This window comes from Gopherus evgoodei, chromosome 19, assembly GCF_007399415.2.
Source record: "Gopherus evgoodei ecotype Sinaloan lineage chromosome 19, rGopEvg1_v1.p, whole genome shotgun sequence".
NCBI classification, from domain to species: Eukaryota; Metazoa; Chordata; order Testudines; family Testudinidae; genus Gopherus; species Gopherus evgoodei.
In genome coordinates, this window is record NC_044340.1 from 4,692,307 (window position 1) to 4,718,653 (window position 26,347).

General features: G+C 54.4%; 1 protein-coding gene across 4 annotated transcripts in view; it reads right to left on the reverse strand.

Annotated features, from left to right (window-relative positions):
• ROBO3 (roundabout guidance receptor 3) overlaps positions 1-26,347 on the reverse strand; it is a 214,399-nt gene that overhangs the window by 115,314 nt on the left and 72,738 nt on the right. The window contains exon 1 of one of the 4 annotated variants that reach the window (XM_030538526.1): positions 23,136-23,338. The exons of the other annotated variants lie outside the window; for them this stretch is intronic. Coding sequence (XP_030394386.1) covers positions 23,136-23,232 — 97 coding nt within the window. The 5' untranslated portion in view covers positions 23,233-23,338. Of the gene's footprint in view, positions 1-23,135; positions 23,339-26,347 lie in introns of those variants that run through there. 4 annotated transcript variants of the gene reach the window in all.

Consider the following 26,347-nt stretch of genomic DNA (forward strand, 5'->3'; position numbering starts at 1 on the left):
CCGTAGCCCTGATCCATTCACACCAAGCCCTGCTCCCTCCCTGCTCATGGGCCCCTCGTGGTGAGATGGCTCAGTCTGTTCCTTCCTCTGGCCCGAAAGTGCATGCTGCACTCCCTGGGACACCAGCCCAGCCAGTCTGCTGCTTGTGTCTCAGAGCTGCTTCTGCGGCCACAGGGGCACCGCTCTGATTCTTCCTCCTGGTAGCCCTGCAGAGTCCACCTCAAGCCCACCAAATCATCAGCTGGCTAAAGCATGGTAGGGCACGGCAAATGTACATGTCTGTCTTCACACACACACACAAACCAGGGGCATGTTTTAGATCTAGCCCTTACCCCGCCCCTTGCTAGGTGGGCGTGTGCAGCCCAGACTGCCAGCTCCTTGGCAAGGCCTGCATCACCCCAGCAGCTGCACAGAGCTGAGTATGAGGGGTCGCACTCCGGCGGGGACATCGTGGGGACACACCTGAAAACCGAAGAGCCACTGAGACTGCCATCACAAGCTGGATCCATTCAGTCCTGAGAACCCTAGGTGAGCTGTTAACTCAGCTCCCGTTACTGAACCCAGTTCTGCCCTCAGCCCCCTGCCCCCCTGAGCCCCACTGAAGACAGGGAGATAGCCAAGATATAATTGAGAGCAGAGCCTGCCCCTGGTGAGGATGCACCGGGGGACAGAATCCAGAGGAACTCAGCCAGAGCCCCAGCCCAGTTTGTGGTGATGACCCAAGGATGGAGCACGTCTGACCTGGACTCACCCAGCAGTGAAATGTCAGTTCCCATCTCTGCTACAGACTGGCCACCTCACGCCAGGGAAGTCTTAGACCCTCTGCCTGGGAGATCAGGGCAGGGGTAGGGCATTCAATCACCTTAAGCCAAGCAATCCATGTTCTGCTGACCTGCCCAAATTCCAACACTCAACTCGGCGTTAACGCCAGAGAACCTGGCCCCCCTTGTTTTTATTGCTAATTCTGTGCATTACGGGAATGTCCAGTGGGCCCCCCCATGCTGGGGGCTGCAGAGACAATGACAGACAGTCCCGTCTTGTCCAAGTCAGATTTCCAGGAGCTCCCAGGCTCCTCAGAACAAGTCCCATTGATCCACATGCTCCAAGTGACTCAGGGACTTCGGACAATCCCACCCTAACTAGACAAGTCAAAGTTGGAGGGACGGGAAGGGACTCGTCCAAGGTCACAGCAAGTCAGTGGCAGAGAAGAGAATGAAATCCAGGCCTCCCACGAGTCAGCTCAGTCACCAGTTCCTCACTCTCCCCTCTGCTCCCCACCCCCGCACCTGTGACATCCCCTTCCTTACGTCAGGCCCCTTCCTTCCTGCTCCTCTCCCCATCCCCCGTTTTATTTCCTCTGCTCCTGCACCCTCCCCTCCCAAATCTCACATCCTTCCACCAGAACCCACAACAGACTGAAAAACATCCCCAGGATCTGCTTGGAAACGAAAAGGCTGAGAAACCCACAGTCACTGACTGCCTCGCCCCTGGGGGCCTGCCAGCGCCTCCCAGCTGCGCTGGCATCTCACCGGTGAATGGCAGCCAAGGAGCTTGCCAACCACACAGCCCCAGGGACGGCCACGGGGGGGGACTGGGCTCTGCGTCTCTCATGGCAAGAGAAAGCAATAGCTTTTCTACTGTCCTGGGCTGGAAGGAGAAGCTGGCGTCTGCATCTGTGCCAAGCCATCATCCTCATCAGTTCACTATATGTTTACTCAACCAGCCAGTCCACGGGGAGCGTGTCCCTCCACCTGCGCATCACGTGGCTCCCCCAGGAGCACGGTACACACCTCTCACAACACACAAAATACACCACGTTGATTAAGTGCCAACGTGCTCGGTGCTGGGCAAGATCCAGCCTTAAAGCCAGGCCCCGGGCTAGTGAGCTGGGCCCCCGGGGAAGGGCAGAGCTGGTGCTGTACATTAATGCTGTAATTGACGAGGGCACGCTGCCAAGTGAGGGCCCAGATACACCAGGTTAATAAACCATTTATGGATGTTTTAATAAACGGTTCATCAATTGTGAGACTCCGACAGGCTGCTTACAGCTTTCTAGAGCACATCCTACTGCTCACCTCTGTGCTTGGAAAGATCTCTCAGCCACGCATTAACTCTTTATAAACAGAGCCCTAATACAGTGTGGGTGCTAATCCCCTTCACGGGACATCCCAGAAGGAGGGAATGTTCGGAGGCGAGTGGAACAATCTGGGGAAGCAGTGGGGTTACCCTAGTGACGTATTCACCCAGGAAGTTTCTCCAGCAATAGCACTACTGGCTCCTAAGCTTGGCTTCACACATTGGATCTGGGAGCAGGGAAACAGGCATGTTTCTAGCCACCAGCCCTGCAGACTCAGCCGGGCATCCAAGAGTCACGCTGGGCTTTTTCCTTCTCCAGCATCCTCACCAGCAGGATTACGCTTCATCCCAGTGGGACCCATGAGCTCAGAATTATGCCCTCCGCTACGATGGCTGGAGGCATGGAGATCCCCTAGGGCTGCAGCCAGCCTGCAAAGCCTCATACCGGTGGGGAGAACATGCGAGGACGAGAGCACCCAGCGTGACTCTCCGAGCCTGGCAGAGACTGCAGGGCCAGCAGCTACACAAGGCAGACCAGCTTTGGGAATAGCTGAGAACCAGCCTTCCAGCCCAAAGCCTCAGACTTTAATACTGATTTTCTGCTTCAAGCTCAAGTGTCTGTGTTGCCGCTTCGGCTGCCCGGCAAGTAGCCTGTTCACAACCCGGACACACGGCCCCTGCGGAAATATCAGACAGCTGGGAGGTGCGGGGTTCGGTGGGGTGGTCCAGTTTTCAAACCCTGGAGCAGCACAATCCTGACAATTTCCTCTAACTTCTGCTGCTAATAACAGACCAGAAAAAATCCGGGGAGAGAGACAGGAGGGCCAGGAAATAGGAAGCAGATGCGGATCTGAGGCCTTTGAGAAGAACAGCTTCTGCCAGACTGAGTCGGGAACATCACAGTTCTGCCGTGAAGCGGCTGCATGTGGGATACATTAGCATTAGCCAAGCATGTGCTATTGCAGCGCACATCGCCCTGGACAAATTAATTCAAGCAGGCCTGGACCGGGACATGGAGTGAAAACTGCAGGGAGGATCTACGGGGTCCTGCAAGGAGCAGCGGTCGGGCGCACTGTGTTTCACAGACAGGGAGGGGAGCAAACATCAGTCTGATCCCAGCTGGAGGCAGTAGCTCCTTTGACATGGCACACCTCCCCCCCCACAGCCCAGCGCCCAGGTGTGTTCTTCATAGTCTATTAATAGTGGAATGAGCACGAGACAACAGAGCTGAAGCGGGAGGAGCTGCAGAAACTTGTGAGATGGATGAAGTAGCACAGGGATGGGAGAAATTAAAAACTGAACTCCCACCAGGGAAAAAGCAACCAATGCCTCTGGGGAAAGAATCGGACCCGCAGTCAGTGGGCAGGAGAAGCCAGGTACAGTGGGAAGCCAGCACAGCAGACAGACAGCTAGGGCATGGCGGGGACACGGTGGGAACCCACAAGTTTTCGAGCAGTGCTAATGCCAAGGGCAGAAGGATCAGCTGGGTAAGAGTTGGGGGTAACACAGTTCGCACTAAAACACTGGAAGAAACGTCCTGAAAGTGAGATGCATCAGGCTGCAGCATCCCCACCAGGAGAAGGTGGTCAGAGCCCCAGAGCTTGGGGTGTTCAGAAGCACGAGCATTAGCCCTGCAGGACTGTCAGATCTCACAGTCCCCACTGAGCACGAACCAGACCACCCCAGGCACTGCCAACTCCCACAGCAGCTCTGCGGGTCTGGCCCACGCCATCAGGGCTAGGTCAGAATGCTGCACTAGCCCCATTTAGCCTCTTCTGTAGCCTGTCTGCTTCCAGCATCCCACATTCGCCAGATGCTGTGAATCCTCCTGCAGTGCCAGGCACAGAGGTTTGCACAGTGGACAAACGAGCCAGTCTCCATGAGAACACATGGCACCTGGGCCCCTTCCTTCCTGCTCCCTCTCTCAGACACACCGCACTTGGCTTCAGCCGGCCCAATCTCCTTGGCACGTGAGCCAGTCCCCAGCCCCTCGCCAAGCTCTGAACTGCGGGCCCAGGCTGACAGTGTCAGAGAGGGCTCCCAGCTGCTGAGAGCAGATGCTCCCCGCTGTTCCTGCCTCCCTCAGTGGGTCAGATGCCGGACGTGGCCCTCCAGCTGGGAATACAGGAAACAAAGCCTCCCCCCCAACCCCCTGCACCACAGGCAGGGCCAAGGCTAAATATTTACTTAAAGCATTTTTGCTCTGTGAGGTCACGGGGCCGGCCTGTTCCTGCTCTGGGCCAGGCCAGAAGGGCGGGTGCCTCCCTCCAGGCACAGCCCCACTCGTTCACCGCTGCCTGCTTGGAACAAACATCCAGCCCAATACTGCAGCCGCCTGGCTCCACAACTCACGCAGCACCTTCCTCCAGAACCTCTCCTCTGCCTGCTCCCACGCTCAGCCTCGCCCCACCCTGTCCGGGCTCTCCCACCCGCCATGCGCTGGGACCCTTCCTTCTCCAGCACAGCAAGGCCCTGGGCACCGAGAGGCCATACCCACCAGTGACTGCTGGACGCTGCTAGCAGAGCTACCGAGTCATACCAACAAGGCGGGCAGGGAGCTAAAAAATAAACTGATTCAAACTTGAAATGACGACAACCCACATTAAGGCCTAAACTTACTCCAGCCCACCAAAATCATCTCAACAGCATGCTGCTGCAGGTGGCCTGCCTCAAATTTCACTGCGTTAAAAGGAACGGCTTCCTTAAATACACGCCGAATCAGGGGAACAGCAAGCGGTATCCTGTCGCAGTGGCATGGATTGCAGTGAGCAGCTGTGTTTTCGGAGGTCTTTACAGGAGCCTGCGCTGGTAGGGAGGTTTTTCCCAAAGTGAGCGCTTCCAGATTCTGCTTTTTCCTCAATTGGCCTAGCTCAAGAGCTGTTACACCAGGGGCAGGCAAACTTTTTGGCCCGAGGGCCGCATCGGGTTTCGTAAATTGTATGAAGAGCCGGTTAGGGGAGGGAGTCGTGGTCTGCCCCCCCCATCCCCGGGACTCCTGCCCCATCTAACCCGCCCTGTTCCCTGACGGCCCCTCTGGGACCCCTGTTCCCTGACTGCCCCCGGACCCCTACTGCCCCATCCAATGCCTCCTCTCGTTCCTGACCGCCCCCCCGGGACCCCTGCCTCATCCAAACACCCCTTCTCCCTGTCCCCTGATGGCCCCCAGAACACCTGACCCTGACTGCCCCCTGCCACCCCATCCAATCCCCCTCTTTCCTGACTGCCCCCCAGAACCCCTGCCCCCATTCAACGCCTTCTTCCCCCCAACCATCATCCACACCCCAACCACCGCCCCAAACTCCCCTGCCCTCTATCCAACCCCCCCCCCCCCGCTCCCTGCCCCCTTACCGCTCTATGAGCTCACAGCCCTGCCGCCCAGAGCATTGTGCCAGCGGTGGAGTGAGCGAGCTGAGTCTGTGGGGGAGGGGGAACAGCGGGAAGGGGGGAGAGCCTCCCAGACCAGGAACTCGGGGGCCGGAAAGGATGGTCCCACATGCCGGATGTGGCCCATGGGCCGTAGTTTGCCCATCCTTGTGTTATGCTCATCTGGACGACACTTGTGAACAAGACAGAAGGTTTGGCTAATTAAATTCAGGGTGCCATTTCCTCCCCCAGCCAGACTCTAACAAGGCAGCAGTATTTGCCTGCAGCACCCCAGCCCGTGAGTTCTGTTGACTCACTACCCCTCCCAGATATCACAGAGTTGGCATTAGATCCCTATGGAGAGGGGACCTAGGGTGTGGGCTGAGTAGACCTGAGGGAGGAGCATGGGGAGAAGGGCTGAGCTTAGCTTGGTTTATTTATTGCTCACTTGGGGAAGAGACCACACTCCAGACAGGCTGGTGTCAGGCCTTGAGCGCTCATTCTGGAGAAATGCCTCTGAGACACACCGGCCTGGCAGTGTCCTCGCCACCATAGCAGGTCCCATCTCCCTCAGGACCTGCTGCAGCAGCACAGCCCTGGCCTGGCCATGTAGCTTTGGGGGAAGTCTGCCCCCTGAATGATGCCCTCCTCCCACTATGAGTAAGGCTCCAGCCCAGCCACTGTCCCCTCCCCCTGAAAGTGTGGGGGAGTGGAATGATCCAAGGGCAGCAACATATTCAGCCCCAGCCCAGACTGTACACAGCAAGGGGGCATCACCTGTCCTCCGACACAAGCAGGCCAGTGCCCGGCTCCCCGCTGGGCCGTTCCCATCAGCAGCAGAGAGACCAGGCTGCCAGCTAGAGCAATGACAGCCGCTCCCATGCCCCACCCCACAGCCCTCGCACCTGACCCCGCTCTGGATCCTCCTGGGCCCCAGATCACAGCCTGCTCCTCTCCTGCGCTCTGGCAATCCCGGTCTGGCAGCTCCTAGGCTGGCTGGAAGCATCATTCACTCCTGGGAGCTGCAGTTTAACCTGTCCTGCTCGGAAGGGGAATTTCCTTCTGGCTTCTAGTTTTGATTTCCTGTAACCCCCCGCAAAGCCCTCCTGCGAACCCAGTGCCCCCGTCTGCCTGCAGGAGGCACTGCTCGGTGAGGGCTATGTGGTTATCATGAACCCCCTCTGCAGGGCTCCCAGAGACACCTTCACGCTGTCACTGATATTGGAACAGGGGCCCAAAGAACAACCTCCCTGCATCATGGGTGACCGAGTGCTGCTGGAAACCCCCAGCATCCAGGCTAAATCCATTGGCGAGAGGGAGAATTACAGAGCACCTCCCTTTCCTCCCCAAGAGTGGCTCAGCAGCTGCGTCCAAAGAGACGCAAGCCGGATTAGAGCTTCGTGGCACCACCACCGCTAGGAGCTGAGCGTGGTTAACAGGCAGACGCAGTGGGCCAAAAAAAATCAGCGTGCCAGGAATGGGCCAGCTGACTTGTGACCCTGGGGTGTCCAGGACAAAGCCTTGAGGGCACGGCTCCCACCTCCAAATACAACCGTGTCCCCACCCCAGCTCTCCCATTGGGGCTTCTCGTACACACCAGCTGCCTTGGAGCCCTGCTAATGTGCTATGGAGGGACCCTGCAGGTCAATGGTTTGAATCCAGCCGAGCCAGGATGGATAAAAATCAACAATTTTTTTTTAAACATAAAATCAGATTTTTTTTTTATTTAAATCAAATTTTTTGATAAAATGCTTTTTGAGGGAAAAATCTATCTTAAGATAGTTTTAATTAAGATACATTATAGCTCAAAGCTATCTCATCATGGAATAGGGATTATAAATTCTAAATTTATAGTATGAGACAATATAGTCATGTAATGTTTAAGAAAAGTTTTGTAAATGAGTTCCAATAGTTCATGGATTAGGGACCCAGTTCTATGGGGTTCCAGGGGCTTCTGTATAGATGATTTAGGTTAATCTTTCTATCTACCCAATGGGACTCTGTGCTCAGTCTAGTAGATACCATCAGAGATGCTTAGTTTTGCAGTTCTCAAACTGTTGGTTTGTGTCTCCAGAGGTAACATGCTTGTAAACAGCAAAAAAAAATTATTTAAATAAATAAATAATATATAAGGGTGAGAAATAACAGACCTCAACCTTATTATTCCTCTGCAAATTTGTGTTCACAGAGTCAATCCCCTACCTCTCTCTAGAAGTGCAAAGTTTTAAAAAGTTCAATGAATAGAAGATTGTTGGAGGTGGAATAGATCTGGACAAGGAGAAGAAGTCTGGAGATAAACGTGGGACGGGAGGGACAGGCAGTAGAAACAGAAGTGAAACTGTTTGAGCAGCATATTCCAGAAGTCTTGAGGTCCTTCTGAGTGTAGCCTTCATTGATTTGAGATCTAACATTCCATTCGCTCACTAGAAGGGAAAACCTATAATGGCATCAGGCCATAAGTGAGACCCAGTTTGGGAATAAGAACCATTCAAGAAATATAGGTTTGCTGATGATGTTTTAAAGCAAGTTACACCAGTGATGGAGGAAGTCACTTAAGCACTTGGATTCAGAGACTGTTGAAGTGATAATCTCACTTTTAACAGCAGTAGCTGCTTCTACTGGTGTAGAAAGAATATTTTCTTCCTTTGGACTAATTCATTCCAAATAGACAAAATCGTTTGGGATCTGAAAAAGCAGGAAAGCTTGTTTTTCTTTCCCAGATTATGAACAAACAGGAAAATGAAGGTGAAGGTGACTAAGTTAGCTGCAGAAGCCAATATTTTAAGTTTCTCATGTTGCCCTGGCTGACATAGTTGATTTAATTTTTTTTTTAATATTTCAATTAACTATTTTAGTTAAAAATAACTTTAACAAAAACAAACCCGATTAAAAAAAAACTTGAATGTTTTACTAAATTCAAAAACTCAGGTGCTTGTTTTGTTAAAATATTATATGTTTGCTGTTGAAGAAAAAAATCCAGCATACTTAACGTTGCTGTTTTAGTTAAATAAACAGTTTAAGTGTCTGTCTGGTGATGTTCTCCTCCTAATACAGCATGGCAAGAAAATCCTCCACATATTAATGATTAACCTGTTGAATTGGAGATATTTATGAAGTCATTGGGAGGTGAACTATTGGCTTCAATTACCTTTGGTAAATGAAACATCCAATCAGTCATTTTCTGAGATCGCTGTAAAACTCATCTGAAAAATTTTCAAAATAAATCACTTTAAAAATGTATAGTGTGTATCTTCTAAAAATGAAACCTACATTTATCTCTGAGTTGTGAAGAATATGTATAAAGAGATATAACAACCAACAAGAATGCACTTTTATGTAGAAAGCCATGATTAAATCGAGTCTTCCTGACTTGATTTAAGTCAAATCCACCCTGTTCCCATCTGACCAGTGCTGGGTGGCCCTGAGATGAGATGAGTTTGGTAGTTCTCAGGCCCAGCTTCCATGTCACAAACTCCCCATCACGCTTTGCTGAGTGGGCCAGTTAGCAAGCAGAGGCCAAGAGCTGCCTGAGCCATGGAGAGAGTGTCACCTATTACCCCAGTATCTCCCAATAGGGGTGAAGCCAGCTGGCAGGGCTGGGTCTGTGGGGTGACCAGAGGGCTGTCAGACAGGCACCTCTCGGCAGTACTCCTTCGCCCCCCATCGCCCACAGGCTGAGTGAGGGCTGTGGCTATCCAAATAGCCAAGTTAGCTCAAACTAAGTCATTTGCATACCCTGTCCAATGGCGGGCCCAGAACTTAGCAGCCATGTGTGAGCTCTGCAGACAGCTGATGAATTTCCCACAAGTGCTAAGGAGTTGAAGGGATGCCCCTATGTGTCCTGGAGTCCTCCCAGGGAGCTTGGGGTTTCTAATCCTAGCCCTCTGACCCCTTTTTGTGAGGGTCTCTGTATGATATACCCTCCTCCTATGCCCAGAGGACTGCCCGGGTGAAGGTTAGAGACCCTTCAATTACAAAGAGCAGTCAGGACTCTCCAGGGTGTCATTTCAAGGCATCGCCGACCCTGCCCAGCCCCAGCACTCCTGCTCCTGTACGACAGACTCGGGACTTCCCAGCTATGAAAGGCACCAGCAGCTGGCAAGAAGCTGGGTGGATGGGACAGCAGAGAACCCAGGATGGAGACTCCAACATGCTTCTCTGGAGCTTTGGTGAGGATGTAACCGGCTATTTTGCTGCTCCAGCCCTTTCAGTGGTTACTACGTTTGCAAAGAGAAGCCATGTTCCAGCAGGGGCATCGCCTTCTTGGCAGCTGTTTATAATCTCGTCCCCCCCAGGAGTTCAGGATCACCTGGATCCTTTACTTTGCCTTAGAGTTCATGGAGTGCCAGGGACGAGGGCCCATCACTGGGCTGAAGAAGTGATGTTCCCCCTTTCACACACCTAGAGACAGCGTGAACGTCACCCCAGAACCCTGACTCAGGGCAGCAACTGCAGTTGCTGAGCACAGGGGCTAGTGACGATCTGCTAGCGGCACTCTTCCCTCAGACCAGACACCATATTACAGCAGCATCTAGGCTCCGGCTGCGAGCAGGGGCTCATTGGGCCTGGTGCTGCACAGATAGAGCAAGAGCCAAGCTCTGTTCCAACTTGCTGGTGATCTAAATAGACAAGACAAAGGGTGGGAGAAAGGAAGGCTGGCTCTTCCCAGCCAGACGAGTGCTAAGACACAGAGACTGGGTGACTTGATCAGGGTCCCACAGAGAGTCGGTGGCAGAGGTAGGCATTGATACCAGGTATTCTGGGTCCCAGTCGGCACCTTACCAGAAAGGCCATGCTGTCTCAGGCAGCACCGGGCCTCCACGCTGCCTTCTCTTAGTGAGTCTCACCTGGAGACAGGAAGTTGAGGGCACATTTGCAAAGCAGCCACATAGGCCCCGCACGGTCCTGCACAAGCAGTTTCAAAGTGACAAGTGACGGGGAGCAGAACAGGCTTCAAATTAGCCACATGTGGGAGCCGTTAGGATCCCAGAAGGCTATAAACGTACCTGCCATAGTTTGCAAAGTTTGATAGTGATTAAACTGCTGCCATTGCTGGTAACAGAGACCCACACAGAAGCAAAGTTCTCATTAACGGAACGACGCGGTTTCAAACACACGCAGCTACAGCAAGAGAGGCAGGCCTGCTCCAAGCAGGGCTTGCTGCTGGAGCCAGCGGCTTGCACTCTGTGACTGTCCAATTAGCATCCCAAGTAGGAGACTATCACAGTACCCCTCCTCCAGCCAACCTTTCGCTCCACTAATGAACTCTGCCAGCGGCTCAGAATCACTAGTTCCCTTCGGCAGCATCTGTGTGAACTCTCAGAAGTCGTCATCTCAAAGCAACAGCAAGGAATGTCAACTCTGCCGAGTTACGGGATTCGCCTGGGCTAGTCCGACAGCAGAACCAGCTGACACCAGAGCATGCATCCACCTGCATCACCTGGAGTCCTTGCATCCGACTGGATGAACAGAGCCAGAAGAGAACAAGCACTGGGGATCGGACTGCTGCAGGAATCAGGATTTTAGTAACAACCCCAGGTTACAGCGAGGCCCCACTAGCTTCCCAGGCTTCCGCATACCCCAGCGAACGAGCTGATTTATCCATTTCCTGGGCCTTCTCTAGCTGAGAGCTGCCCCGAAGGACACAACTGAATCTCTGGTGACTTGATCAATGGATTATTATCCTGAACCCAAGATGCAGCCAATCCTTCACCCTGGCAGGGCTACATACTAGTTGTTCTACCAGACTGCAAGGTCTGCAGCATCATCCCTTCAGAACCCCATTCTCCTTGACATGGGATCCAAAGACACAGACGCTAGGTTCAGTGGTTCTGCCCAGCAGTGGGAGAGGAGATTGTGGAGCATATCCAGCCTTTAACGCCATCATGTCATCACATCCGTATTAGCACAGACATGAACGATGATACGTGAGCACACGTTCCATGGAGAGCTCTGTTCCTTCTCCAGACTTCAATGCACATGTAGGGAAGCTGAGAGCCCTGAGCTGCAGCACACGGGAATGAATGTAAACTGGGGAGCAGGCCTGGCATAAAATCCTGCCCTGAACTCCCAGGTCTCCCACTGCTGCTGTAACCGGGGTTGTTTTACAAAGGTGGGGAACCCAGAGTCCCCACTTCTACAACCAACAAGGCCTAGTTTCCAGCCTGTGCCCATCAGCAGCACCAGTGATCTCTGGGCTTGCAGGCCACACAGGGAACGTCCACACTGTAGCTGCAGCAAGCCTCCCAGCCGGGGTGGACAGACTCACTCCAGTGTGGCCATTGCGGCACCAGCAGACCCTCAGGCTAGCCACCCAAGCTAGCCCAAGCCTCCACCGGTGCAGCCACTAGCTCACCCAGCTACTTTGAATCTGTCTACCTGGGCTGGGAGGCTCACTCTAGCTGCAGCATGGCCGTACCCCTCGGCGCTCATCAGCCGGAGGCAGAGGCTGAATATGGTCCAAGTCCTGTAGGCTAAGGGTGCACCTAGGGCTCACCAGACACGCCCTCCCAACAGCAAGGGCCAAGGCAATGCTCAAGGACGAAAGCCCAGCTGTAGGGATGGAGGTGCTGGGGCTCCTGCCAGGTGCGGTCTCTGAGCCCTGCGCACGGACTATCCAACATTTCCATTGCACTCTCCGGCTGGTGGATCTCCGAAATCCAATGGCCACCTTCCCTCGGGCTCCTGCAAGGGAGAGCCTTTCCCCTGAGGCCTCCCAGCTGCTGCCACTCTGGAAAGGAACAGGAGGGAGGGGCTCCCCCATTCTAATCCCCCTATTTATGCCCTTCTCCTCCATTAAGAGCTCAACGTCTGCCTCTCTGCTGCTGCTCACGGCCTTATCCAGCTTCCTGGCTGCCCACAGGGTCCGACACAGGAGCAGCAGAACTGACTCGAGTCTTGCTAATCTCACCCAGCTGCCATGTGCCAGATCAGCAAGCAGCAACAGCAGCGCGATCTGTCTGCAGACTTGGAAGGAGGCACTGCATCAGCTCTCATCCCAATCCCCAGCGACAGAAACCTGAGCTTTCATTGAAGAGCAAATGAAGTCTTGAAGAAGGCAATGGTTTAGGTCACCACTTGCCAGGGAAAGTCTTCTACTCATCTGAGTATACTGTGCATACCACGAGCACAAACCAGCTCAGGTGAGCCCCGAGGCCTGCTTAAACCATGAAGAGGGTTAAAAAAAAAAAGGAAAAAAAGCTGTTAACATCACTGGCTTGATGGCCTCAACGAATCTACAAAAGAAGCCAAGTTTGAAGGAAACTGGTTCAGTAACTTGATGCCACAAACATTCGAAGTCAGCAACTTTCAGGAACCATGCAGACTTACTGTCCTCCTCTATTCTGTAGGGTATGTCTAGCCTTCTGCTGCAGCTCCTTGACAATGTGCAGCTAGCATTTATTTTAGATTTGGAAACCATTTTAAGGCAGGCACTGAGCACCCCTGCCTCCAAGGGAAAGCACAAGAGGAACTGAAGGAGGCACAGTGGAATTAGCTGGGCACCAGAGTTAGCAGCCCCGGCAGACGAAAAGTGACGTGTGCGCTCCAGTGGCCACAGGTGGTTAGGGCCTAGGATTTACATCTGAATTTAGGGGGCACTGGGTGGCTGACGATGCCATCGTACCACCACAAAGTGGCATTGGGACCAGTGCCAGCTCAGAGGGAAGGGAGCTTTGGCAGGAGCAGCCAGGGCCCATCCCTGAGCTGAAGCAAGGGGAAGGGATTGTGGGAGGCGAGGGCGTAGCTGCAGAAATGGTGCTAAGGCAGGCCTGATAGGGCTGAGGTGGTCTCCAGGAAGCCCTGCATGGGCAGGAACCTAGACTCAGGAGAACATGGGACAGTGTCATTAGCACCAGCTCAGCCCCAGAGCTGCCAGTGGAAGGGGAAAGGCTACCCCATAGAAAGAGCCAGAGCTTGGGAGGGGAAGGTCAGTGCTGGACAGAGGAGGAGAGAAAAACAAACTGCTTGCAGCACACGCCTGGGCCGAGGGGACAGAGAGAATATTACTCAGCCCCTCTCATCCTCCAGGCCAGCACTGTGACCAGCAGGGTCTTCACCTTCTAATGGGAGTGCCTGCCCTAGGGACACCCACCCCCGGCCGGCCGCCAGACTGGGAGAGGTAGAATCAGGCTCCTGGTACTTGTGGAGCATGTGGGGCGGGGGCACTGCTGTTCTACCCAACACGCCTGCTGCTCCTGGGTAGAGCAGTGACTGGGGAGGAGGACTCAGCAAGGGCACTTGATGCAGCTCCGGGCAATTTGCACACCTGGGTTTTCTGTGGGGACCCTACTCCAGCTGACCCTGCATCACGCCAGCCTCAGGAGGTCTGGCTGCAGGTTCCCAGAGGGCCTGCCCACGGGCCAACTTGGCAGCGAGCGGCACTCTGGCACGGAGAGCGTTTTTGGTGAGTTATGAACGAGAAAGCTATTCTAAGAGTGACCCCATGCTGGTGAGCGCCCACGTTGAGCATCAATGCCCTGGCCTTGTGGAACAAGCATGGCTCCCGTCAGAGCCCTGCAATTCCCCCCCAGCAGCACCCAGGGATTTCTGGCAGGATGGCGCATCCCAGGCGCTCTACTACTGCACACTCCCCCAGCAACACCCACAGCCCTTTGGAATGAAACGCTTTGGATCAAAGAACTTCTGCCCAGCCCGTTAACCACAGCTGATTGCTAAGTACGTCACATGGGCAAAGCCAGCAGAACTCTGGAGATGGTTAATCCTGGGATGAGAATAAACCTCCCCAGAGATCTGACTCCTGCCCCGTAAATCCCCTAGGAACAGGAAAGCTAAATCTCCTGCTTTTAGCAGATGTTTATGAAAATGAAATCAGGAGGATTCTAGCGTATTAACCCTTCAGGCCCGGGAAAGACTTTGCAGCACAGAGCTTAGATCCCAGCCAGCTTGTGTCTGCATCTCCAAGAGCACCTGCATTGACTTTGAAGCTAACAGACTCCACCCTGGCCCTCGCCACCTCTGCAGCCCCAGCTCTCCCCACCTCCCCGCGGAGTCCTTGAAGGAAACAGTTGCATCTGAGAGGGACGCCCTTGGTTACTCATTAGCTGACCCCCACTGTTGCTCCCCATGTAAATTTCAACTTGTTTGGTGCTTCGGCATTCAGGGTCCTGGAGCCCTCACACATTCTGATCCTGACTGCAGCTGTTGCTATAGCCATGTCTCAAAAAAGCCCCTAAACCAGCTAATCTGTCTTGATCCCAATAGCCAAAGAATGCGCCGACCCCACAACAATGCTGCTTTCCTCTTTAAAAAAAGTCAACCTACTCCCTTCCCCGCCCCCTTTACTGTCCCTAACAGAGCCTGGGAATTCAGTTGCAAATTCACCCTCCCTGATTAGGGCAGCGGAAATAGAATGGGCTTCACAATAGAGCAGCCCCCTCCCGCAACAACTAAGGGCAGACAAAATGGGTGTTCCCAGAGAACAAGAAGGAGATGGCCCTACCCAGCTCCCCCACCCCCAGCATAGCAGGGAAGGAAGCTGACGGGGGCGCCACTCACAGTTGTTTTGCGACATGACACAGTGTGGACAGACTGGGTGATTTATCATAGAATATCCACGTTGGAAGGGACCTCAGGAGATCATCCAGTCCCACCCCCTGCTCAAAGCAGGACCAATCCCCAGACAGATTTTTGCCCCCGTTCCCTCAATGGCCCCCTCAAGGATTTAACTCACAACCCTGGGTTTATGACCAATTCAATTTATTTCTAACACGGCCCCTGCACCTTTGCTGAAAGCCACGCAGGGAGCAGAGCAAACTCTTAGCATGAGAAGAAGGCAAATCACGCTGCTGAGGGGCTCTGGGCCGTACTCCCTGGAGAACACAGATAAGGCTACTCTCAATAGGAGGACTGGGTTATCCCCTCTGCAAGTTTTTACACCACAGGAATCCCCTCCTCCCAACTCCCTTCAGAAGGGAAGTTGGCGGTTTAGAAAGCAGCGTAAGGGTGGGGCCCAGTCCTGAACTGTGGGAGCACGTGCACGCGCCAGGCAGGGGGAACTGGCACTAGGTAACTGAGCTCCAGCACAAACTGCCATTGCTAGCTGCTAGGAGCCAGTGAGTCTACTCCAGGGCCACGTCCGCAGCCCTGCCCTGAATGTTATGTGCCTTCTCTGCTCTGTCTAGTGGTGTCCCTCAGACCAGAGCCACGCCTGGACCTGGTTACAGCTCCAGGTCACCCAGCATCTCTGGCCAAAGGAACAGACCCTTTATTTTAAAAGCACTTTCCTAGCCCTGCCCCAGGAGGGGAGGAGTGTTCTTGGGGGAAGCGAGCTGCCCATTCCCAGCTGTGGGTGCCAGGGATGGGCACAACTGAATTGGTGCCCAGAACCACAGTCCAACTGAGAGCGTTAGCCAGGGCAAGTGGGGCTCAACATGAGCTGAGTGGCACAGGGTGCTGGGGCACTGTCAATGACAGGCACAGGCGAGGCCCAAGGCAGTGCCTCCATGAGGGAGCTCTACAGGAGTCCCCCTGCGGTGATGGGGGCAGCGAGAGCCCTAGTGCAGACAAGGTTCTGGCAGCTCCCAGCCTCTAGAACCGAGAAGAAGGTTTAATGGACTCTGTGGTGGGACACCACATCCACAGGGGGAAAAGCTGTCCTCTGCAATGCTTCAGCTCAGACACAGCTTAGATACCTGCTCTGCCCGACGCTCCTCAGGTCCCCCTTCAGGACACTGCAGAAATATTCCCTTGGGTCTGTGGGAATGCCCCAAACCTCTCAGGCCAGGCTCAGTGACCCACCGAAGTGCCGTACTGAATCTCTTGCTGGGCCGACTCACACCAGCTGCGGCTGGACTGGGGCAGGACAGTAGTTGTGGCTGAGAGAGAGAGTTTTGATAGTGTCAAGTGGTAGAGAACCAGTGCTCTGCTCAGACCCAGCTGCTCTCCAGCTGTGCTGCTTGTTGGAGCCGCTGGCAGCATGGCGGGCGTGGGTCCGCCCGAAGTGGGGCTCTAGACAATAACTGTGGGGACAGCGCGCTGGCCCCACCAGGAGCAGCAGTGTGTGCATATGTGTGGTGGGCGGGGGGCACCTCCTACAGAAGCAAGGGCAGCTGCACAGAGCCTACTTATTCTCCAAGAGCGGCAGCAGACGCCTCCTCCCCTGCACAGAGAGGCCAGGAGGTGTACCTCCCAGCTATTGGGAGGGCTCTGTTGGGAAGGGCTGCACCCTTCCCCTCCTGCCACACCAGGGTTTGCCTTGACTAGGAGAAGCGGTTGAGTTATCTAAACCCAGCTTACAGTCACCCACTTTCCCTAGTGAAGACAGGACTGGGGAGCCCTCTGCTGGGGGTTGGCTGGGCCATCAGGGGTTCAGGGCTCAGAGCCAGCACCCCCAGAGAGTAATGAGGCAGGTCACACCACGTCATGCGTCTGACGAAGTGGGTAGTCACCCACGAAAGCTCATGCTCCAATACATCTGTTAGTCTATAAGGTTACCACTCAGAGCTATCCTCACAGGCTTCACGGACAAACCGCCTCGGTAACACAGGGCTCCTTCTCAAGCCTTTCTTCACAGCCCAGAAGGCTGGAAACTTTGTATTTAAGCAGCGACTCCACTGGGATCCCGATTCCAGGAGTGGGGGCCCGAGGCCCTAGCCAGCCCCACCTGCCCCCAGGAGCCGAGAGCCATGCTGAGCTCTTTCCTACCCACGCAGCCACCACAGGCCACTGCGACACCCCATTACTGCCCAGCCGCAGAGAGTGCCGCAAACCAGCCCCAGCTACATCCCAGAGTACAGGGCCTGGCAGCCTGAAATCTCTCCAAAGCCTCCACACTCCCGGCAACATAGCTGGCTCCTATGGATTCAGTACATCCACATCCCAGCATGCAGCGGGGCTCAGCACTATGGGTGATGCACGGGAGTCCCAGCATGCAGCAGCACGGACACAGCTCCGCGTGGACTTGCCCAAAGGGGACTGACACAAAGAGTGCTGCTGTGTGGGCTGCGCTGATTGGTGTGATGAGGCACAGAAGAGCCAGCCATTCATGCAATCAGCTTCCTCAGTGAGCAAACCCCATGTGTGTCCCCATCCGACAAGCCTGAGCCCAGCGAAAAGCAGTTGTCCTGAGCAGTGCGTATTTCTTCCTTCTGGAGCGACATCAAAGCCACTGTTTGGCTCCTGCTGTCACATGAGCGGTCTCCCACAGCTGGTGCTTCTTACCAGCTTTTCTTCCTGAAGAGTCACAAGGCACATTACAAATGACTCTCATACACTTAGGGATTGGACGTCAACACTCTAGAAATCAGGGTTCAGCCTCTAAAAGATTTTAAATTAATTAAGGGTGACATTAAAAAAAGACCAGACAACTTGCAGCCTCTGCCAGGACCGGCTCCAGGCCCCAGCATGCCAAGCGCGTGCTTGGGGCAGCATGCCGCGGGGGGCGCTCTGCTGGTTGCCGGGAGGGTGGCAGGCGGCTCCGGTGGACCTCCCGCAGGCGTGCCTGCAGAGGGTCCGCCAGTCCTGCGGCTCCGGTGGAGCATCCGCAGCTACGTCTGCGTGCCGCCGTGCTTGGGGTGGCGAAATGGCTAGAGCCGGCCCTGGCCTCTGCTGACGGTCATTTTTCTAGTTTGGTACCAATCAATCCCCCGACAGAGCCTGGACTTCTGCTGTCAGAGCAGAGGAGAACGAGTGCAGAGTGTGAGCACTATCCAGAAAAAAATGGTGCCAAGAACATCAGTGACTAGGTCTCAGCTTCTGCTGCCTTGGGCACCACCCCAATAAACCACATACAGGCGGATCTTCCTGTCTCCCGGTCAGCAGCCATCCTGGAGTGCCCCCGTCAGCCTTGGAAAGCGACCCAAAAGTATTGGCGTGTGATTAAAGAGAAATTCAGGGCTGCCACATCACTCCTCCCCATCATCTCACCAAGGTTAATCTGCCACCATCGTAAATTGCAGAGCCAGGCCAACCCAGCACCGCTGAGCTGGAAAACATCCAAATACACTCCAGGTTTCTCTCTGGATCTTCCAAACGGGATGGGAGTGTGTGTGTGTGGATCTTTGTAGATTTGAAGTGAAACAATCAGGGGGTTTCTATTATTGCTATATACAAGCAACACCTCAGTTGTTATTCACAGACCACATCGATCCATGGAGTAATTGTTGATGGTCCCTGGGAAGCTGGCTGGTAACATGGTCCCGGCTCCTTGGCCCTAGCTGCTTCTACAGCTATCAAAGCTTTTCACTGCAATTAAAAGGCCTATGAAAGCAACTGAAAGCACGGACGAGCCAGCCCCGCTGCCCTTAGCATGGGCTTCTGCTGCAGATTAAAGGAGAAGAAATAAAGAGCAAAAAGAACGTTTTCACTCCAAAAAGGACAAAACACTCAGCGCTTTAAAGTCAGCACAAGACATAATCGCTTTCCCGATATGACCTTCCCCATAAGCGATTGATCTAGGTGACAAAGGGCTGATATGGGAGAGGTGTGGGGAGCTCTCTTAAGATGTGGTCTTTGCTATGGTGAAAGCCCTGCTCCGTGCCGAGCCCAGGACTCGGAGACCCTGTGCTCCTAGGGTGGGGAGTAGTCTGATTTAGACATAAGACAGACATCAAAATGATGTGCTCTTAGCTAGGCCATGCCGTAAGAGTAGCAGCATTAACCTTGGCATCCCAGCCAAATCTGCCTCCTTAAATTTCCCCTGGCTACAGGATTCTCCTTCATTTCCTGTTCTAGTTTAAAGAGGATTGTAACTACCCAAGTTAGAATTTGGCCAGGGTGCTTCGAGCTTGTCTACATGGCAAGTCAGGTGTGTGAATCTACAGCACATCAGCTTGCTGTGCAGTAATGTCCTGTGTGGACACTGCTCCAGTGTGGGGAAAGTCCTGGAGCGTGGCTTGGCGACTTGAAAGCGCAGCAGATGGCTGCATTTCTGAGGGAATGAAGAGAGTCCTATGTAGTCTGCAAAGCAACCTGGGACCTTAGAATGACTGAGCCCACGTCCAGACTAACCCGCGGCATCGGTGGGTTAAAATCAATTGCTCGGGGATCGATATATCGCGTCTAGTCTGGACGCGATGTATCGATCCCCGAGCGCGCTTACATCGATTCCGGAACTCCATCAACCTGAACGGAGTTCCGGAATCGACATGGAGAGCCGCGAACATCGATGCCACGCCGTCTGGACGGGTGAGTACCTCGATTTTAGAAATTCGACTTCAGCTACGTTATTCACGTAGCTGAAGTTGCGTATCTAAAATCAATTTTAATACCCTAGTCTGGACGTGGCCTGAGTTTCATTAACACAGCACCTGTCTTACCAGGAATGGATAGCTCAGTGGTTTGAGCACTAGCTTACTAAACCCAGAGTTATGAGTTCAATCCTTGAAGGGGCCACTTACGGATCTAGGGTAAAAATCTGTCTGGGGATTGGCCCTACTTTTAAGCAGGGGGTTGGACTAGATGAGGTCCCTTCCAACCCTGATATTCAATGGAATAAGCACATAATGAACTAACCCAACACCAACTGTATCTACTCTCTTTCCCTGGTATGGTACGTGGCCTCACCCAAACCTATCAGCATCCAACAGAAGTCACTGTCTTGAACCAACAGCTGCAACATTCAGGGCTATCCCAATCCCAAAGCACTGATATTTACAAATGACAAGAAACCAGCTCTTCCTAGGAGGGGTGTGCTGGGCAGGACAGCAAGGGTTAGTGCCCATAAGGCCAGATTTTCAGAGTCCTGCACCCAATGCACTCAGCTCCTCTGAAGAATCTGACCCCAATAGTTCCCTGCTAGAAAGCTCAAGATCAGATCCTGGAGGTGTTTAGGAGCAGAAGTTTGATCATCTCATCCTAGACTTCTATAATCTACATCCCAAAACTATTGCATAATCCAGCCCAACTAGCCCATGGCAAGAGTTGTCTACGTCTAGATCAACAGGGGGTGCTACGGGTCAGGACTGAGGTGCACTGGCAATGCATAATGGGATGTGCACAGCACTTGCCTACACAAATTACTTTACTTGGGGCAGAGCCTGCAGGCTGCACTTTCTTCAGCACCAGATTCCCTTCAGGTCTTTTTGAAGACATCAATAAATAAATACCATGAGCTGCAAGGACAATCAAACCCAGAGATGTAACACAGTGAATAACCTCGAAGGCCAAGGGATGGACTGTGATTTCAAAAGGAGACTGGTTTGGCAAGAAAAGATTATTGAGAACTGGCAGCATTTATAATGAATGACACTCTTGTGTCTTGATGCTCACAAACAACCTCTCTGCATGATTTTTGTTGTTGTGAGAGCCCCGTCTTCCCCTATATCTTTTCTAAAAAAACATGCAAAGCCTCTTGCAAACAATACAGCAGCCTAGAAGTTGCAGAGGAAGATGTACCAATTCCATCACATTAAGATTGTGACTTTATAAACATGCATGCTAGCTCATTCCAACAGGTTTGCCTACAGATGCTGCGCTGGTCATTGTACTGTCTATTTGGATGGCTTCCCGCACGCAAACATTAATGAATTACTGCAAACTCCTGAATGTTTGCTCACATACATACAGCTGTACCAGAGAGTCACTGCTTGTCCTCTGAATGCCAGTGCTGCTAGAGAGAATCCATCAGCTCTTTTTGATAGAGAGAAAGTTATCCTTCAAGATTAACAGTGCTCCTCCAGGGCTCATCATACACAGAATAGAAGCATTGATACCAGTGACAGCAACATCTGGAGCGTAGACTAACTCAGTGCTGAAATCATTTTAATTGTTGAGGGTCTTGGGGGGAGTGAGGGATGGGGAGGATGGTGGCAGAGGAATCCTGCTCAGACTACCTGTCACTCAATGTCCCCATCCCCCCAGATCCCCTCCCCCTTGCATGTTCCTCTATTTATGGTAAAGGACTGGCCCTGGTTGGAATAATGACCTGGTTTCCAGCTTTGTTTCAAGCACTACATTTCAGACTCCCTTCTGGTGCTGGTGGAGCACTTGCTCCCGGAAATGACAGGGTTGGAGCTAGGGCTGGCCAGAAAACAATAATTATGTTTTGCAAAAAATGTTGAGGTTTCAGCATTTGTTTTCCTTCTTCGTTGGAACAAAAAACAGGCCATGTCAGAGCAGGGAGTTGAATGTGTATTTCTCCCCTTCCCCCGACTCAGTATAAATAATGAAATATTCATTGAGCCAGAGAGACAGACTCTAGCCCGATGGTCAGGACACTCAGCTCGGCTGTAGGAGACTCAGGATTAAGTCCCTGCTCTGAACTGGGCAAACTCAGCTCAGGCGAGTGTCACAACGGCTGGACTATTCTGGGGTGCGGGTCTGTCTACCTATCTGTCCGAAACTCCATCCTGGACCTGAGAAAGCTTTGGCAAAAACCCAGAGGCTCCCAGGAAAAGTTTTTGTTTTGACTAATTGGGCTTTTCTGGCTGATGAGCTCTAGGAGGCACTGATCTTGCTACTTCCTCTAGTGGGTGGATTCAGTCACTTTTGCTCTCAGTATCATCTCTTTGAAAAGGAGACATGCTCCCTTTGAGGGAATCGCAGAGACAGTATAAAGAGGTCCTCCTGGCTCCTGAGTTCACACATCCCCCTAGAAATGCTGCAGAGCCCCGCTGCTGCTGCCACTCAAACTGCAGTGACACTGTTGGCAAGATGCAGCCAGGCGGAGAACTGCTGCACAGCCAGTGTCTTTTCCAGCCTGAGAATTGACAAGGCCAGCACACCCGCTGTCACTGGAAATAGGTTGGTGAGGATCCAGTGATGGTAAATTCAGTAAAAAAGGCCACAAATCAAGGGCTTGGAGTGGGGACATTTAAATGTCAACGGCTTGGATTTCAGGGGGATGGGGAGCAGGAGAAGAGAGTTGCCTTGACTCCACCACTCCAGGCCTCCTCCCATGACCCACACCCTACACGAGCCTTTATCACCCCAGGACCCACCCCTAGGGCAGTGCTGGCAGAATGGTGCCCTGCGCTGGCAACTCTCCCTCCTTGCCAGCAGAGAAGCACAGGACTGCCTGGGGGCAGGGCACATTGCCCATTGGCACCGTACCAGCCAAACCCTCCCGCCTCTTGGTGATTTTACAGCCAGCAGCCCAAGCGGAGGAAAGGTGCTCAGTACCAATGGCCAAGAGACGGACAGAGCCACAACAGCCAGCTCCCTGGGGCAGACGGGCGGCCTCGCAGGTGGGACTTGGGGGGAGCTGATTCTACCGCCACTGACCCACAGCGTGACCTGAGACAAGTCACTTCATTGCCCCATGACTCAGTTTCCCCACCTGCACAAGGTGAGCATTGACAGGCTGCGCACAGGACCCCACCCAGCCTGGCCCAGGCTCAGCGAAGACGGGGATGGGCGCCAGGCAAGACCCAGGTTCGGTCCGCAGGGAACAGAGCAGCTGCACGGGGCTGCCAGACAAGCCCAGCGCCCGCTGTTCCTTGTGCCCACTCAGCTAGCACAGGAGGCGGGGAGGTCCCACTCGCTGCAGCCGCTGCCCGGAGCAGAGGGACTAGGCTGGCGGCCGCTCTCGGCTTCCCCCGAGCCCGCAGACCGGAGGCGCAGCCGGGAGCTCGGCTGGGGCGATCGCCGACACCAGCCCGGCTCAGGGCACCTTTGGATGCGGCGTTCAGGGCGCCGGAGAGGTGCCCAGCCGGGCCGGGGAGCTGCACCCGGTGGGCCGGGGGCTCCGGGCCCCTCCCCAGACCCAGGGCGCACGAGCCGCTCCGGCGGGGTCTTACCGAAAGTTGGTCCCAGGAGAGCCGGCACCAGACACAGGAGGCTCCGCACCAAGAGCAGCCGCCGCCGCCGCATGGCCCCGTCCTTCCAGGGCCACATCCCGAGGGGCAGGGCGAGCCGAGCCGAGCCGAGCCGGGAAATCCTCAGCCCCGTTGATCCCGGCGGGGCGCAGACAGCGCCGGGAGCCGGGCGGAAAGGAGGACGCACAGGAGACCCAGCAGAGGGGCGCCCGTGGGGGGGGGCGAGGCGCACTGGGGTGGGGGAAGGACCTGGAGCCCGGGGGCTGCTGATCGGTCCCGGGGGTCGGGCAGGAGGGGGCGGTGCGCACTGGGGGGGACTCGGGAGGGAGGGGGCGGCGCGCACTGGAGGGGGGGGGACTCCGGGGTGGGGGCAGGGGATTAATTAATTCTTTCGCTGCCAGCCCCGTTCCCGCCCCAGGATCCGCTGCTCCCGGCGATAATCCACCGCAGAGGCGCAGCCGCTGCCCCCCGCTCAGCCCGCGCCCGGGCGGCTGCAGCGCCGGGAACTTGCCTCAACTCGGCTGCCCCGGCCCATTGTCAGGCTGAGTCCTCCCCCGCCGCCTTAAAGAGACACCGACCTGCCGGGCAGGAGCGGCGCGCGGGGAGGGCCGGGGGCTCCGCCTGCAGGGCCGGGGCGGGGAGGGGGGGAAGTCTGTTCTCCTCGCCGCAGGGCCACGCACCAACCCCGGAGCCTGCCCGAGCCCAGCGAGGCGCCGGCTCCGGGGTGTGTGTGAACAGCCCCCCACCTCCACCCCCCAGCGCGCAGGGGCAAGGCAGGAGCCCCGGGAGCCGGGCAGGGGGCATGAGCAGCAGGGTAGAGGCAGTTCTGCCTCTGGGGCCCCTGGGGCTGGGGTATCCCACACACCCCGGGGGTGCACTAGGGGCTTGGCGCCCCGGGCACGCTTGGAGACCGCGCCTGCTTTGCGCACGAGGCGAGGAGCCTCCCGGGCACACGGACATTTGCATCTCAATGAGCGAGGCCAGGCGGCAGCCCGGGTTCCCTGTGCACACACGGGAACCCCCTGCCCTGCAGAGCTGCTGCCTCCTCTTTGGCCCAGCCCCATGCCAGGCTGCCCAGCTGATCTCCCCACCTGCGCCTTAGCCGCAGTCTGTGCCAAGCGAGCCTGGCACCGGGGCGGACAGCAGCTCCAGCCGGGAGGTTCCTGTCCTCGATTAATCCGCTCCGAACCAGCGTGATCACTTTTTAAACGTGTCACCGCAGCTCCTGTGCCCTTTGGCTCTGCCAAGTGATGGATTGGCCTTTGATGCACCCTTCAGTGGCAAGAGGGCAGCGACAGATCGCCCAGCAAGGAGACGTACTAATGGCAGGTTCTCACACAGCGATAAGAACGTTTTCCCCGCAGCTTCTCACCCTAAAATGAAGGGCAAGAGTGATGGAGAGGAAGCCAGGAGCTCTTAATGAAGGGAGGCAAAGATGAAATCTGTTGCAATGCTGCCTGGCTCGACTATAGAGATGATGGTGACATTCATCAGCACAGGAGAGCAGACAGTTCATTCATTCCTTCTCTGCTGCCAGCCCTGCCTCAGAGATCCTGCTGCAGCAAAGCCGCTGTCTCGGAGGCAGACTGAAAGAGATGGAAATGGAAATGGCCCTTTGTAGTACAACATTCTCCGCAGGTTTTGAGCAAAGAATTAAATATCCAACAATGGGTGAAACTTGCACGGAATGGATGTTCATCCTGGAGCCAAGAAAGTGCTGAAAAGGCACACCTGCTAATACATGAACGGGCACCAGCCTGGCAGGGGTATAGGGAGCTGTGACAGCTTTACACCCTGGCTTGCTAGCAGCACTTGAAAATAAACTCACATGCCCCAGCAGTTGGGTGAGTGACCTCAGGCCACATCAATGGCCCAAGACCCCCAGTTCTCAGCAGCCCTTGGGAAGGCCCTGGGTGTTTGTGAGGCTCTCAGATACTAGGGACAGGAGCATGTGGAATGTGTACATGGAAGTGAGTGTTACCGTGGGCCCGTTTCCAGCATTATGGAAGGGTCAAGAGCCTGGTTTGATGTTCACTCAGGCTGTAGGTGAGCTGACCCTGCAGCATGCACACTCCTATTGGAGAGCGGAGACTGGCCAATATGAATGTTACCTTCTATAGCTATGCAGCACCCTAATCCAAAGGTTCCACTTCTCCACTGCATCCAAGCGACCCAGTCAGGGCTCCCTGCCCACCTTTGGAGAAAACTCGGGCTGTGCAGTGTCAGCGCTGGTGTAGACTCCTTTACGTGAGTCAAGGTGGCTTTAGCAGAACCCAGAATCCAGATCTTGATGTAAGGAGCCCTGCACTTAAGGACTTGGGAGAGAGGGATAGCTCAGTGGTTTGCACCTTAGCCTACTAAACCTAGGGTTGTAAGCTCAATCCTTGAGGGGGCCATTTAGGGAACTGTGGTTAAAATCTGTCTGGGGGTTGGACTAGATGACCTTCTGAGGTCCTATCCAACCCTGATATTCTATGATTCTGCAGTCTGGGTCCTGAACAAGGCAGCAATTAGGGCTTGTTTCCCAAACCACCCTTCCCACATGCTCTGGATTCTCCTTCCCTCATTTTTCCTATTCTCTCTCCATCCTCACTGGTGTGCACTACTCCCAGATTAGCATCTATCTGCAAGATTAATTCTTGTGCATCCTACTCCCTCTTCCTGGTGACCAAGGAAAGCATTAAGCAAGAGCCAGAGCTGTTGTGACCCTGAGGCACCTCTCTTCTGTACGGCAACTCCTAACTCCATAGACTGCTTTTGTTTGGGGTCTTTGGGGCAGTTTTCATTGTACACAGCTGTGCTCATACCCAAGCCCTCCTCGGGGGGTTGGTGATTTCACAGACCAGCGCTGTCCGAGTGGCACTGCACAAACATGGAAGAAAACACGTTCCCACTCCAACAAGCTCCCAGTCTGAACCAGTCACAGGAAGTGGCATTCAGACACATTCAACGACACGCAGGCCGAGGTGCGCGCTGGTCTCCTGCCTGTCCTGATTCTTTTCTTCTTAATGGGATTTTTTTAATTCCCCCCAATTTTCCCTCCTGAAACCCAACATCCATGAACAGCAGCATTCTGTGAAATAATTCCTTACTGCATTGAGCACCAGTATCGGTGAGTGAGCGGTGGGAACAGTCTTCTGTCCCCTCCCCTTCTCACTGTGAGGAGGAAAGGGCAAGGTGGCTTCCTCCTTTTT